The sequence below is a fragment of the Rhamphochromis sp. 'chilingali' genome (genome assembly GCF_963969265.1).
Source record: "Rhamphochromis sp. 'chilingali' genome assembly, chromosome: 14".
In the NCBI taxonomy this organism is placed as follows: Eukaryota; Metazoa; Chordata; class Actinopteri; order Cichliformes; family Cichlidae; genus Rhamphochromis; species Rhamphochromis sp. 'chilingali'.
Window position 1 is genome coordinate 25,251,835 of NC_137941.1, and position 16,645 is coordinate 25,268,479.

Genomic DNA, 16,645 nt, shown 5'->3' on the forward strand with positions numbered 1-16,645 from the left:
TTAACAAGGTTAAGACTGATTATGCTTTTCCAAGAAAAGTGACAGATTCAACAAAAGGACTTAGGATACAGAATTTGGTTTCAGATAATAAAATTTGTACTACAGTAATTCAGACAAGATACTATCCGGTTAACTTGCGCTGTTCCACCAGGAGATGGCGGAAGCAGACTTTAATACGAGATCTGAGCTTCCTTCCGCTGTATTCAACTGCACGCATCCATGCGGTCTGAGGAAACCCAAGAGCGAGCGGAACAGTCCAGTTATCTTGTATCCTGATTGATAGCACCCTTATGAAACGTTAAAGCCAGAAATACAATGTGCAGGTCTTTCCGTGTTCATTTCTAACTTTAGGAACCGGATTCATAAAGACACTGTAAGATGCGCAAAGATGCCTTTTGTGTAATCCAGCCTCCAGCACTTACACAGCCTCCGCAGGGCTCGCTTCCAGCAAACAGCAAACGGAGCGTTTCTCCCCCACCCAACAGGTAGCTGCGTTTAATTGGATTTTACAGATCATATCGAGGAAAAGGCCACTGGCTTCCAAACCAGTCTCTTTTTTGTTTCCCACCTCCACTTTGAAACAGGACCACGGCTTGGCAAGGACCCGAAAGGCGTCATGTGACTCGGCATCTGCTCTCAGTTGTGGCAAGATAACAACGCAGAGAGGGAGAGAGAGAGAGTTGAGGAGGAGCTTGCAGCTATAAGATTACCTCCACTCACCATCAGCACCAAAACTTGCATCCATCCTTGTCTCGTAACAGCGCGCGCGCACACTGGCGTTTTTATTTGTTTGGTTGTTTCACCCCCGTTGGGAGGTGCACAGGTGCATCCCACGGTTAAGACTCGCTCTGTGCTGAGTTGATTATGGTCACAACCCCCGCGGTGCCAAGGTGGAGCCACCGCGCGTATCTCGAATCGGTGCGCTTCTCCAGGGGCTGGGATGCGCACCGGGCACCTCTCGCTTCCTGCCGAGTTTCGGGTCTGAGCAGGAGTCAAGCGCTGCCCCAGGGTGCAGAGGCAGGAGGACCCAGTCTACCCGGAGCAGGATGCCAGTAATGAGAGGGCTACTGGCCCCGCAAAACACCTTCCTGGACACCATAGCCACCCGCTTCGATGGCACCCGTGAGTAACAAGCAGGAGCTCTCTGATGAGCTCATTATCTCGTGGCTATTACACGCAGTTAAACCGTGTTCTTGATAGAAAACAACGGTGCAATATTAATCTTTATGTGACTGATATACATTTAGGAGTATTTTCCACGTATGCAACTTTAAAAGTAAAAACAAATATGTGCGCTTCTCTCCGCCACATGTATCCGTCTAAATAGTGACGTGCTCTAGGAAAACGTTTTCTCAGAGCCACTGATGGAAAATTTGCGTGATGGCTTTAAGTTCCATAGTAACAGTTTTAGTCTTATACTCTTTGCTTCTAAGAAATGAAGTGGGATTAGTTTAATTCAGTTTTATTTCGTGCTGTAGTTTTTTCTATTGTGGACACTGTGTCCAAGCTTAACTCTGTGTCATCTGCATGTTTTAGTGATGCAGTTTTAGCAGAAAGGTTCCCCAGAGCGTTTGCACTTCACACCCAGGATGAGCACACGGGAGTCCTGCCTTAGTTTGATCTCTGTCATAGCACTCTATTCTGTTCAAGCACAATAGAGATGCCGGGGAGAGAGAGGAGGCAGGATGCACAGGCCAGTTATTTTTTTCTGTCTTTGGCAAGAGTGTCTTGTGAACAGATGCAATGAGCAGCCCGTGTGTGTTTGGGCCCATGCTGGGTAGGTAGGCGGGTGAGAGATTATATCGTGTTTGGGGTGTTCAGTTCTCCCTTTTTTTGTTTTGTTTTAGTTTTTTGCATCAATTATTCAGGGTGATTGGAGTTTATGTGAGACTGTGAGCGGTGGTGAGCCAGTGACTTCAATAAACCAGTTATGTGTGACAGCGGGATAGAAAAGATTATGGGACCAGGCAGGGAGCAAGAAGCTCAAAGGCAGATCCTGATCTCAATCAAGGTTTTTCTAACTCCTCTCCCTTCCTCTCCTGTTTGGACATTTAAAATCTCTCACTTTAAAGTATACACGAGTCTTCATGAAGTGTGAGAAGAAAGGTTACAAAGTCTCCTAGCGCTGTATCGTGTAGCTCCACATTATTCATAGGAAACACTTAGAGCACACGCAGGCCACACATTGGCTGACACCGAAATTTTAAGGACTCCGCTCACGCCCTCGTTGTCTAAAGAAGAAATAGTCTAAGTGGAACTGTTTCCCTGTGAGCGGCTAAAACACAGGCCTTCCACTTGCCGAGGTGCTGATAATTACACGTTTCCAGTCGTACTGGTGAAGCCATTGTAATTAACACGAATGGATGTCAAGAATTCATTGTGGCCTTTCTGCCTGTCAGAGGAGCTTGTGGGAGGCAGGGAGGGCAGGATGGGAGAGTGTGTGTCGCTACTCCTGTGGAAGAGGGAGACATTTCAGACGTCTAAATATAAATCCATTTGGGTTCTGGCTGTGACACAGGTGCAGATATGTGTTTTTTTTAAACGGTATGGCATTAGCTCCTCATTAAAACCGACACTGGTGCGAATGGGAGAAGGCCACCCAAGCGTCTCTCTGTAGAGGTGATGGAAGCTTTGTGTCTGAGTGAATACTGGTGTGTTGATGTGTTTCTGTGAAAAGCCATTTTGTTGGGAGCTGAATTAAATGGCAATAACAATTACTTGTAAATGCCATTCATCCCTGCTAGAGTGATATCTGAAAGCACTTTATTTTCTGTTGTTCAAGACTGTTTGCTTTGTGCGGCTGCACCACTGTTTTAGCAGACTCCGTGCCAAATGTGGCAAAGCCACTAATGCACTTCCAGTAGTCCCTTCAGTTCAGAGCAGGAAAGGCTGTTGAAGACACACCCTGGAGAGAACGGAAAGTGTACATAGCCAATCCATACTGGCCTCACTGACAACACAAAAACCTCTTTGCCACAATTTTTAAATTTGCACAAGTGGAATAATTTTAATGTATTGTGACATTGGGCATAACAAAGGCTGGTAGGTAAACAGTTTTGTGAGGAAGCAGCATGTATAGAGCCAAATGCTCTGGACAACCCTTGTTTTTTGGACACCTTGGGTTTGGCCAATTACCTGCTTTGACTTGGTTGAAAGAAATGTATTGCTTGCAGATTATCGTCTCATGGCTGAACGCTTAATAAGATCAGTGCTGCACTAGGCCCATAATAATCAGTCATTTCATCGACAGGGCTCTTCTACATTGCCGATAGAAAATTTGCATATGTTACAATAGGAGAATGCCCAAACCAATAAAAGGAATGACTGCAGTTTTAAAATCTAAATCTGCTGCGCATTTTAATGTAACATGATGTATGACACAAGCAGGGCCGGATTTACTTCATTTTTGGGACCCACTTTTTTAAGCAGGTGCTCTTATCAGCTTGGCTAGATGAAGCAAAGTATTTTAATATGCCAATCTGCTTCTGACAGGTTCCAGAAGCAGATATGTGATTGTTTAAACAATCAAGAAACGTAAATCGATTTAAATAGGAAGCTTTGAGATGTGAGTCGTTACCTTCTTTGTCTTAAATGTACTCCAACCTTTGCTACAGTGGGGCAAAAAAGTATTTAGTCAGCCACCGATTGTGCAAGTTCCCCCACTTAAAATGATGACAGAGGTCAGTAATTTGCACCAGAGGTACACTTCAACTGTGAGAGACAGAATGTGAAAAAGAAATCCATGAATTCACATGGTAGGATTTGTAAAGAATTTATTCGTAAATCAGGGTGGAAAATAAGTATTTGGTCACCTCAAACATGGAAAATCTCTGGCTCTCACAGACCTGTAACGTCCTCTGTAAGAAGCTTTTCTGTCCCCCACTCGTTACCTGTATGAATGGCACCTGTTTGAACTCATCATCTGTATAAAAGACACCTGTCCACAGCCTCAAACAGTCAGACTCCAAACTCCGCCATGGCCAAGACCAAAGAGCTTTCGAAGGACACCAGGAAAAGTATTGTAGACCTGCACCAGACTGGGAAGAGTGAATCTACAATAGGCAAGCAGCTTGGTGTGAAAAAATCAACTGTGGGAGCAATCATCTGAAAATGGAAGACATACAAGACCACTGATAATCTCCCTCCATCTGGGGCTCCACGCAAGATCTCATCCCGTGGGGTCAAAATGATCATGAGAACGGTGAGCAAAGATCCCAGAACCACACGGGGGGACCTGGTGAATGACCTGCAGAGAGCTGGGACCAAAGTAACAAAGGTCACCATCAGTAACACACTACAACGGCAGGGAATCAAATCCCGCAGTGCCAGACGTGTTCCGCTGCTGAAGCCAGTGCATGTCCAGGCCCGTCTGAAGTTTGCCAGAGAGCACATGGATGATACAGCAGAGGATTGGGAGAATGTCATGTGGTCAGATGAAACCAAAGTAGAACTTTTTGGTATAAACTCAACTCGTCGTGTTTGGAGGAAGAAGAATACTGAGTTGCATCCCAAGAACACCATACCTACTGTGAAGCATGGGGGTGGAAACATCATGCTATGGGGCTGTTTTTCTGCCAAGGGGACAGGACGACTGATCCGTGTTAAGGACAGAATGAATGGGGCCATGTATCGTGAGATTTTGAGCCAAAACCTCCTTCCATCAGTGAGAACTTTGAAGATGAAACGAGGCTGGGTCTTCCAACATGACAATGATCCAAAACACACCGCCCGGGCAACAAAGGAGTGGCTCCGTAAGAAGCATTTGAAAGTCCTGGAGTGGCCTAGCCAGTCTCCAGACCTCAACCCCATAGAAAATCTGTGGCGGGAGTTGAAAGTCCGTGTTGCTCGGCGACAGCCCCAAAACATCACTGCTCTCGAGAAGATCTGCATGGAGGAATGGGCCAAAATACCAGCTACTGTGTGTGCAAACCTGGTAAAGACCTATAGTAAACGTTTGACCTCTGTTATTGCCAACAAAGGTTATGTTACAAAGTATTGAGTTGTATTTTTGTTATTGACCAAATACTTATTTTCCACCCTGATTTACGAATAAATTCTTTACAAATCCTACCATGTGGATTCATGGATTTTTTTTTCACATTCTGTCTCTCACAGTTGAAGTGTACCTCTGGTGCAAATTACTGACCTCTGTCATCATTTTAGGTGGGGGAACTTGCACAATCGGTGGCTGACTAAATACTTTTTTGCCCCACTGTACGTGAACAAGAACTGTATTTAATGCATCCGTCACATTACAGCTGACTGCTTAATAAAACCGGCCTTTGCAACAGGTCTGCAACAGTTAGTCAGTTTACTGACTGGTCTCTTGACAGAGGATTAATTGTCCACTTTTTCAATAATCAGTTAAATTGATCTAGTTATTCATCAAACTCATTGGGATCAACCCAAAGTTTGCTATTATATGCTTTTAAAAAAAACCCTCTAATTTGAAGATTTCAACTTGCTTAAAAAAAAAACACTTCTCAAAATTTTTCTTACAGTTAATTGAAAACAGCAAATAAAAAAAACTTGCAGGCCCAATCTTCACTCAAGACAGTTGTTCCATTCATTTCTATCTGAAATATTTTACTGATTAGCCTCACATAACAAAATTGAGCTACTTCATCCAAAGTGTAAAACAACAAGATTTTGTATACTTTAGGTAATTTTTGTGCATTTGACACTGAAGATGTGTTGCTGATGTTCTCGTCTGCTGGCAGTAGATGAAGGAGTTCAAACAATTAAAGAGACAGATTCCATCTAGATATAAGAACAGACATGATGTCACACACATATGGGCTCGAGGTGCTGCATCCCACTGCAGACATCAAAGCTTCTGAATCATACACTTGGAGGAAGGTTATTATTTATAGACCACTGTCGTGGTGAATGCTGTAGCCAACAGCTCTCAAACAGCATGACGGAAAGAACATACAGAGTCACACGTTTTAAACACATTTGTCAAATGATCTGTGATTTAATGTTTGTTTTTTCATTTTGTCATTCATGGATTCTTGCAATCGTTATCATTGAGATTTTTTGGAATTTTTAATATAGAGAAATCATTCTGGGGGAAAGTGGTGAGGAAGAATATGGAAGGAATTAGTCCTCAGCATAAACCTCGTGCTCGGTTCAATCAATGTTCATTTGCTGCAGTGCTCCCTAGAAAAGACGGCAGCTGTGTGGGACTGAGTCAATTGGTCCTATTAATTGAGTGGGTCTTGGCTTGGTCTTAATCAGGTTAGGCCAAGAGCTGTGCTCATCACATGGACTTCCTGGTCTGGCACTCTGCATAAACTGCCAGGAGCCATGCTAACATCCTTACTCATACTTCATTCAAAAATCCAAAAGGAGATTACGTGCATGAAGAAGGACAAACTATCATACTGTCAAGAGTAGAATTTCTATATTATTTTAAAAACAAGGTGCACTTGCTGTGTTTCCCAGATAGAACCAAATAAAATAAGTTGCAAATCAAGACTTTACAAATTTTGCACTAATGTCAGCATGGATTTGAAAGTTTTAAATCAATAAAAGTGTCACTTGGGCTGCTGACAAAATCTTCTTGTATCATATTTTAGTTTAGAAGATAGAATATATAGAATTATTATGTTGAACATGTTATGCACACAATACTGTCTTTGCAGCAAAACCTATTTGCTCCAGTCACACAGAAATGAGGTATATTTTCTCACTTTCTCACTCTAACAGCTGAGATAAGTGTCAAATTATCTGACAGTCCTCTCTTCTCCACCCATCACCCCTCGCTTCTGTTTCTCCTCCTTCATTAGTTGCCTCCCACCTTCCCCTTTTGTTTTTCACATCATATTTTTTACAGGTAGGTCCATGTGCATACGTGTAAGTGAGAAACCAAGTGCACATATCCTCAAACCTACAGGCAGGAAAACTTCACCGTGCCCGTGTTTGTGTATCTGTGTGCCCGCTTATGTTTGACAAAACAGATTAATGGTGAAGCGTGATTGTGTTTCGTGTGTGTTTCCCCTGTGGCTTTTTGTGCTTAACCCCCACCCCCTTCCTGGTCTTTTGTCAGGCAGGAATAGATGTAATGATAGTCCTAATAATGAGTAGCCTAGCCTTTGTCACTTTATGGTATTAGCAAGCTGCACTCATTATATTCTACACCAAATAAAAAGACTGAAAATCTACATTAATGCTGCAAGCTCCACGAGGCTGTGTTTAGGCACAGTGGTAATTTGAGCTAAAGAGGATGTAAATAACTGGAATGTGCTAATGTGTTTCAGGTGGGTGCGTCTCAAATGTCATACTTCTGCACTTGTGCTAAATGCTGTGTAATACATGTACTTGGATGCTAAAAAGAAACCTGCACCAATTTTCAACCAGTATGAACTAGCTAATAGTTGTTATATCTGTTAACTTGCTAATATTTAAACATATTTACCAGGCATTCATGTAATTAATTAACTAATGTGTTGTGCTGTTTGCTTTTTATTTTCGTTAAGCTGTTATCTTCACTCTAGAAGAATTTTGTGTCATTTTTGGTCCAAGGTTTGGCATGCAGTTGACTTTAATATTCAGATATTACAGTCATCACTTCTGAAAGTGTTTGAGACAACACTAGCCTGTCAAACTTCAGACTACGCAGTTACTGCAGAGTGTGTAAGACAACTTGGTGACACCCTGGTGACCTCTGGTTGCTAGGGGAAAATATGTATTTTTCCATTGGTTGGCAAGTGGTTGGTAAGTATCGCTGAGTGAAATCTGCCATATCTCAATGCTACACCAAAAACCTTCTTGCGATTGCTTTGGTTGGGATCAGAGTGTCACAGTCATCCTTAGTTTGCATGGAAGATGACAACTTGTTTGCGAGCACTGCCTAACTTATCACAGAGGAGCCCTCTTCACAGTTTTACTACCACTTAGCAAGTCGCTGGTAAGTGTTTGCAGTCTTCCATACAGACTATGGCCGTCTGTGACAATCTGCAATTACAAGGAAGTTTTCGGTGCAGCAACATCTGCCTGTTTGCAACATCTGCCTGTTTGCAACCAGTTTCACATGGGGACACCAAGCAACCTCGTGCAAGCATTCAACAATCGGTCAGGTAATACAAAATACACACTTCTTCCTAGTGGGTGGTTACCAGGGGTTACTGATTGGTCTCTAGGCCTGTGGGAGGCTTTAGCAATCAATTTTATTGCAACTGCCAGCAACCTTCAGCAGCTGGTTGCAGAATACAATTTTTTCCCTACTGATTACAGGCCTGTGTGACTGGGGCCATAGCAAACTAACATTTACAATGAAATCTAGCTGTGTGCTTACGTCAATAAGTAGATCTTGATGGCAAATCTCTGACCCTAATTTTTCCACAGGTCTCTTCACCTTTAAAGGGAGTTTGCAAAGTGTTTCTTTTAAGAGGGGTGTTGTGATTCACATTAAATACATACGAAATTATTATATTCACAGCAAACAAGTCAAGAAGTGCTTGTCTAGGGAAATCTAAAAATAGTTCAAATGTACCAAAGTAAAGCAGACTCTCTCCTTTCACGTCAAACTGTTCCCTCATAAAGCTTCTCACAGTCCTACTTATATACATCTTTTAAATTACTACCATCTCGACGCAGTTGGCTATTGTCTCTGAACACAGAAATAAAGCAGCTGCATGGGCTATGCACTGACAGGGGAATGTCCCGTTAATAAAGGCTGGAGCTTGTCAAGCTGAGAAGCCAGCAGCTTGCAGCTGGTTTTGCTCATCTGCGTTGTATGACAGGAAATGATGCAAGATTAGCGTGACAGGCAAGCTGCGGGTTCTTATATAGCGCTTTTCTACTCTATCGTGAGCACTCAAAGCGCTTTACACAAGTTGTACATTTGCCCGTTTGCACAAAGTGCTTCTGCAAACTAACAATAACTGACATCCACATATGGATGCACCAGAGAGCAACATGGGGTTAGCATCTTGCCCTTACTTGGCATGCAGACTGGAGTAGACTGGGATTGAACCACCAACCTTCTGGTTAGTATGTGACCTGCTCTATCACCTGGGCTACAGTCTCTACTTTAACTGGTCTGAGATCAGTTGTGAGCTGTGCTTGAGGTAGCATTAGCAAAAAACCAAGCACCCATTTAGCTTCGTAACAAATACGTTTTCTCTTATTAACCAGCTTGGCTAACATACATGATTGAATGTTTTTACTCCAGAAAAATTACTTTTATTATTGATATTTTAATACAAGTTTTATGTGTAGTGAGGTGTTCATAGGATTTTATTGCTACGTTTGCTAAAGCAGTCATTCTAAAAATGTCCTCCACCAGTCCACGAAGCTGGCAGAGTGGTATATTTTTATTCTGGCACATTTTATCTGGTTAAAGAATAAAGGAAATGTAATTTTAATTTGATTTTGTTAATATCTTTTTTTTTTCCAGAATTTGCCTTCCAGTAAAAAATCTGAAATGGGACTTTTTACAATGGATAGAAATATTTCAACTCTATAATAAATTGGATAAGAAATCATTTGAAACTTTTTACTTTTAGATCAAGGATTCTTTTACAGGAGTCTTTAATATCCAGGATGGGTTTTTTATGGCAGGTGACTGATCAACATGTCTAGTTTTTAGACATGTTGATCAGTCACCTGCCAAGGAATTCTTAATAATTCTTAATAATTGGCCGCTTAAAGTGATCATGGATCTAAATATAAGTCTATTTTAACTGATAAACTGTTAATGTACTGTAATGCTATACAAGTGAGAAGTGATTAACAGAAATGGTAATCAGAGTTAGCAGTACGTTAAATGAAGTGTTAAGTTTTATCCGATTTTGATCAGCAGCACACATGAAAATCAAAAATCAAAAGAATTCAACAAGTAAATTTTTTGTTCCTGAATGTAGTGTAATTGTGCTGTAATATGCATCTTGTTATTAGAGGTGAAAAAGGCAGAAAGGCACCGGAAATGGAAACAAAATAAGCAGATATCAGATGGGGGTCGATGGGTGGGTGATGAATGTGGTCTGAGTACCGGCATGAATAGCTGCAGATATAATCAAAATACAAAACTGTAAGGGATATCTGGGTTAAAGAAGACATATCCCAAATACTAACAGTATTATGTAGAAGGCCATTTTCATTTCAGGGAGAGAAATAGTTGAGTTTTGTCAAAACCGCTGACGTATCTCGCTTACGCAGGAAATGTGCTTTAGTGGCAACACATCATACGTCTGTCCTAACTATTTATTTTCCAGCTCAAAGGGTTACAGATGATTTAACAGAAACCACACTCGTTTTCTAAAACTAAGAGCTAGTTTTTAGTGTGGGAACCTAACCAGTGGGTAGAAGTTAAAATAAATTAAAAGTGAAAGTAAAGATGGAGTGCAGAAAAGTGAACCAAAGTGCAGGACAATAGCATAACATGTACAATGATCATCTGATGTTTCAGATTTTTTGAAAAATATGCTGGATGGTTGAATAGCCTACTGCAAAAGAAACCTATGTACTGGGTAAAACAACAAAAAACTAAACCAAACAAATATAGAAAAAATCCTGCACCTTGTAGCCCTCCAGCATTGTAAGACATGTAAAATGGGATTGTTTTCTCATGACCAATATTGCAGTGACCCGCATGTCAAGGCACTGGCACCAGCAGACACTTTGTATAAGACGGTGGGACAAGGGCAAAGGCTTCAGGTGACAATGAAAACAGATTTACAATGTATGGTAAAACCTTTGGAAGCTGTTTGTTTCTCTTCACATTGTGCTGCCTGTATAAATACAATAGTAAAACACAGTCATACTACACTTGCTTTGTCAGCTCCGTGGAGCATAAGGAGAAGAGAAATAATGAAAGTATCAATTAAGTTTGCTCTTGAGCTCATTTATAACCTCGAGAGCTCTCGGTAAAGTAAGCACATCTCCGTCAAGAGCTCATTTCATTATTTCTGAATTTAACAGTCTCCTTTTTCCACTCACGCTGTGCCTGCAGTCAGATTATGAAGTTGATAATCAATGATGAGAGAACTTGGCTCTGTTACTGAATAATGTTTTTGACAGATGGATGAGTCGCACAGTTCAGACAGCAGAAGGTCTCAGAGCTGAAATCATAGGATCTTCAGGTGGTTTTGGTTTTCTTAAAAATTAATGGGCATGCTAAAATAAAGTCCCTGCACTCTCTGAAACTCACTATTACACACATAAGGTATCTGGCTGCAGTATGCTGTATTTTAAAAGGCTGTGGGTGAGTCTCAATCAATAGATTCCTCAAACAGTCATATATTATTTACAGCAGCTGTTTGTTTAACCTCCCCCCCCCCAAACCAGAGCAGTTTACTTAGGCAGCAGATAAGAAGAGGACGCAGTATCTTATGAAAGCAAAGTATGCAGTGGTTTAAACAGGAGTCCTTAAATACTCGATATATAATCTATATACCAGTATATAAATCGTGTTTCATCATATGAAAAAATAAACAAAAGCCACGTCGTGCCGCTATTAAAGTTGCCCCTGTGCAGTTTTTCAGCCCTTCTAGACCTTGTTCAGTATATCTTAGATATGTCTCTATTAAAGATAAAGACCTATTTATTTCTATTTTAAAAGCCTTTAAAATAGAAATATAAAAATTTCCCTTTAAGGACAAAGTAATGCTTTGAAATTCATTTGAATTTGAAATTCATTTGGTAGAAATAAGCCGAGATCTGGCATGTCCATTGGGATGCAACAAAGAAGAAAGATTATTTATAGCATTTCTCTTTTTATTCGGCAGCATGCACTAACCGCAAAATATTTCACTGATAATGGTTATTGTAGTTGTATTGTAGTCTTTATTGGCTTTTTCTATTTTGAAAAATCAAAGGAAACTTTGAAAATTGGTTTGGTCTCAAATTAGATAACACATTATGATAAGCATTAATATAAATGGCAAATTAAAACATGGTAAATAGACTGGTTCTTATATAGCACTTTCTACTCCACTTGGGTGCTCAAATCGCTTTATACAGCATGTCTCATTCACCCATTCACACCCATTCATATGAGCACTTCTTTTTACATCTAAGTGCTTTCTATGTAGCATTCACACTCCGATGAACGCATCTGGTGCAACTCGGGATTTGGCATCTTGTCCAAGGATACTTTGGCATGCAGACTGGAGCAGCCAGTGATCGACCAAGGTTCAAGGTCGGGGAGGGGGTGCTTGAGCCTATTCCAGCTATCATAGGGTGAGAGGCAGACTGCACTCTGGTTAGGTTGCCGGTATACCATAGGGCCAAGAGACAGAAAGAAATTCACTTTCAGATTTTTAGGCAGTTTAAAAATGATGAAATAAGTTTTGTCTTTGGACGGTGGGGGGGCTCTCATGCAGGCAGGGTTAGAGCATTTGAACTTCACACAGAAAGGGCCCAGCCAGTAGGTTCAAACCCAGACTAGCTGTTACGTGATAGTGCTAACAACATATCAGCTATGCTACCTTTATAATATTTTGTATTTACTAATCATCAGTAAGGTTATAATATATGTTTATGTGAGTAATGTGTACAAAAAGTAATAATTTTATTAATTATCATTTAATGCAAACAAATCGGGGAAATGAGAGTGGGGAAAGTAGAATTCAATACTAAACATACAAGACAAGGGTTAACATTAAACGGCATAATCGCAACAGGTAAAACAGGGACAAAGGCTAGACAAGTTAAAAAGAACACAAGGAAGTGGAAACTACCAAACAAGGAAATATAAACTCAACTATGGATAAAGCAAAACCAGGAACCAAGGATTCAAAAACCTCTAGAAAGATAAAAAATAAACAATAATTCCAAGCAGCTATAAAGAGATAACACAAGATAAATACAAAGAAAAACATGAAGTAGAAAAAGTAAACGGTAAACTGAACATAATTAAGGATAATTAAGAATCTCGTTATTATGGGATTAAGGAGTAAGTAACCAGTATTTAGGAGTCTTAAAAACACAAAACACTGTGTTTCAGAAACATGACATTCACACCAGAAGGTTAAAAAGTGTTCAGCTGTTCCCTTAAATTTTTGAGCAGTATATTTGATCATAGCTGATAAGTGACAATTACACTTACTGTCTGATGACACTGGTGCATCTACTTTTGTATATATTATGTATTTGTTAAGGATTATTAATGGTGTTTGCAAACCCCACACTATGCATACACACATACACACACACATACCTACATACACCATGATCATGATGCTGTAAGGCTATGATGTATTAGACAACTGAACTGTTAAGTGTTCAAATACTAACAACTATGGGATTTGTGTAAATATTTGTATACACCATATACACTGTATTGCAAAACATATTCACTTGTCTGCCTTCACGTGTATAAGAACCGGATGAGGAGGCCTGGCACTCTTCACAGTCTTCATTCATCGCAAAGATGCTCTGTTAGGTTGTACAGGACTCTGTGCAGGCCAGTCAAGTTCTTCCACACCAAACTTGCTCATCAATGTCTTTTTGGATCTCGCTTTTTGTACTGGTGGCATCCTATCATGGTACGACACTAGAATTCAAAGAGCTCTTGAGAGCTACCCGTTTTTTCACAAATATTTATAGAAGCAGTCTGCATGCAGCATGTTGGCGCAGTGTCTCGCAGCAAGTTGTCTGTCTGTCAGTTATGTGTTAGCCCCGTGACAGGCTTGCGACCTGTCCAGGGTTCACCCTGCCTCTCGCTCTAAGACAACTGGGATAGACTCCACAACTGGATTCAATGGTTTGAATGGGTGAGTGAATACTTTTGGCAATATAGTGTAGATTTTTACACTCACACTGACCCAGTCAATGTCTATACAAAGTTTCATCAAGGTTGGTCCACTCATTTAGGAGGAGATATGGAACATACATACATAAATGGATACATGATATCCAAGGTGTTTATTCAAAGCTGCTGGTGTCTCAGAGGTGCAAGGTGCCATTTAGTACTGGTCCTACGTCATGTGTTGTACCTCTATGATACCTGTCGCCTTGCTAACATATTTTTTCTAAATCTAACCAAAACCTTTGGTACCTTAGCCTTGGTTAGTTAGGACTAACCTAGTCCTAGTCTTAGTCCTCATGGAAAGATGTGAGTCAACACAAAAGATATCTTTATTGACTTTGTCTTTGTTTTTTCACCTGTAAACATGGATGCTTGTCTTTGTTGCCTTATCTCTTAGCACCAGTAGCAACATATAGATCCCAAAGTACATTTTCAGATGACTGACACAACCTATCAGCAATCTAAATACCATGTGACCTTTCTACTACCAGTGAAAAGGACCCTTTATAAATGGGCTTTGTGTCTGGTCAGAGCGGCAGTGCCTCTTGAAATGAAGCAGAGAAAACAAGTGTCAAAATGTTAGGTTGAACTTTGTCATCTCTTCTCCTCTCTGAATTATTCAATTTTACGTTCACCCACTTCTTACAGACGAGCAGACCTGTGTTAGCCTTTTACTTTAGGGTTGTGAAAAGCATAATAGGAGCTGCTGAGTTGTAGTGCGATAGAGAACACACCGTGACCAGGTGAACTGAATGTCAGATTGGCTAAGGGAGAGAGAAACATGTTTAGAAAGCACAGACAGGTAGAGAAACAGACAAAGCTAGAAATAGACAAGAAGCCAGGTGGTCAGCGCGGATGTCACCATGTGTGTAAGAAATGAGGGAAGAAAAAAAGATGAGTGCGCAGGAGGAGAAGGACAGAGTCTGGGACTGTAATGGCAGTAAATGAAAGTGATGAAGCCAAAGCGACAGGGGGTACAATTGACTGCTTTGAAGTAATATGTTCCATTAGGAAACAGATGAATCTGAGCTCTGGCTTTATTAGACCCTGGAATTTGCAAAGCAGCAGATAGAGCAGCTATTACATCGTCTTCAAGATGTATCCTAGTAAATGTTCTTTTCAGTATCACCTTGTTTAACAGAGTATCAGCTTGATTATGTGTTGTCCTGAGCTAATTATTTACAGCAGTGCACTGTTTCCACAAAGTCACATTTATATTGTGCTGCTTGCAGTAGTTGAGCAATGTATTGCTGTTTATTCTCTGATTTTTATAAGAACTACTGAGTGTAACATAAGAAAAGACAAATTATGCATTATTAGCTTTACCAAGGAGCCCATGTACTTGGTTGATTTTGTCTGTTAGCAGGTTTGCTGCTGGGAACGGTGGAATAATTTCCCCATAAATACCAACCCGTATTCCACATACAGCCTAACATCAAACTAAAACTGAATGCTCAACAGGTACGACCCAAATGAGAGTTTTGATTTGATTCCCACAAAGAGAGCTGGTGATGTTTCTATTTATTTATTTTTATTTATTACCTCTGGATTCTTGTGTTGAATGACTTCATTTAACATCTGCATTGTATCCTCATAGCTGTCCTCTCTTTCAAAATAGTAACTTTGTAATTGCGACATCAAAGTTTAGCTAAAAACACATTGTTTCCCCTTTTCACTGAACAGGAACAATGCAATGTTTGGCATTCAATATGATTAAAATCCACATATTTTCGTATTCAGTTTGATTCAGTTTTATTTCTGTAATGCCTAATCACAACAGTAGTTGCCTCAAGGTGTTTTATATTGTAAGATAAAGACAATATTAGAGAGTAACCACAACAAACAGATGACCCCCTACGAGCAACACTGGGAAGAAACAAATGGGCCATTTAGTTCCAAGTAGGGAAATTTGTATTCCTTATCATATAATCAAACAATCTGTTTTAGAATTTTCAATATATTTTTCTGTTTTGTGACATTACCTCTGTGCACAAAACAAGATTTTCAAGCAGCCTTCCTGGTACCCAACCTAATCAATTAATTCTTCACAAAGCGACCCCTTTGTGAAGAGCTGACACACTGACTTGGACTTATCACCCAATATCAGTTGCAGCAAACCTCTGCAGTCAGTTTATGCCAGTACAGGAGCAGGCTTTTATAGCAGTATATTGGTGCCTCCATCTACAAACAGTTATCCATATACTTTAAGATGCAGAGTGTGGCGTGAATGAGGCAGGGCGATTTCACATGTTGGATTTCAGAGCCATTTTAACTGACGCGGTGGCAGCTCGCAAACTACCACAACAACAACACCACAAACCCTAATTCCCCTTATTTATGTCAGCGGGCGTAATTGCGGATGCCGCGCAGGTGCGTCCGCCTTCCCTGCATGACACCACAAACCACGCCCCACCACACAGTGAAAATCAGATTTTTGTTTTTTAACATTTTGGTTTTGTATAGAAGCAAAAGCACTGCAGCTATACAGTGATTCCATTTCTGTATCCACCTTAACACAGATACTGTACTTCATCCAGTCATTTGCATTCATGTGTGAAACTCTGAGTCAGATTTGAAACAGCAGAACAAAAAAGAAGATGCAGTCGGCTGCTTTGAACTAGATGCCAATGCTGTGTGATGGATGAGTCACTCCACCAGCAACCTGTACAGATCAGAAATGTTCAGCATGTTCAGATTTTAACCTGCTGACGTGGAAGACATTGCAAGTAAAGAGAGCTGGTGAAGCAGACATGCAGTGCGTAACAACATTATTTCTCTGATATTACAGAGCCACTTGGACTTCCTGCAGACCCTTAAAAACTACTTAGGTCTTTTAAAGACTGAGTCAACTCTGTCTTTTTCTCTTGGGTTTTGGATGATGTGTTGGAT

General features: G+C 40.6%; 1 protein-coding gene across 2 annotated transcripts in view; it reads left to right on the plus strand.

Annotated features, from left to right (window-relative positions):
- The first annotated feature begins 243 nt into the window (after window positions 1-243).
- The window catches only part of kcnh3 (potassium voltage-gated channel, subfamily H (eag-related), member 3), a 203,680-nt gene continuing 187,278 nt past the window's right edge, over window positions 244-16,645 (plus strand). The window contains exons 1-2 of one of the 2 annotated variants that reach the window (XM_080903068.1): window positions 244-485; window positions 585-1,122. In XM_080903068.1, the coding sequence (XP_080759194.1) occupies window positions 1,047-1,122 (76 nt within the window). In that variant the 5' untranslated portion in view covers window positions 244-485; window positions 585-1,046. Of the gene's footprint in view, window positions 1,123-16,645 lie in introns of both variants that reach the window. The other variant, XM_080903067.1, reaches the window with a different exon arrangement.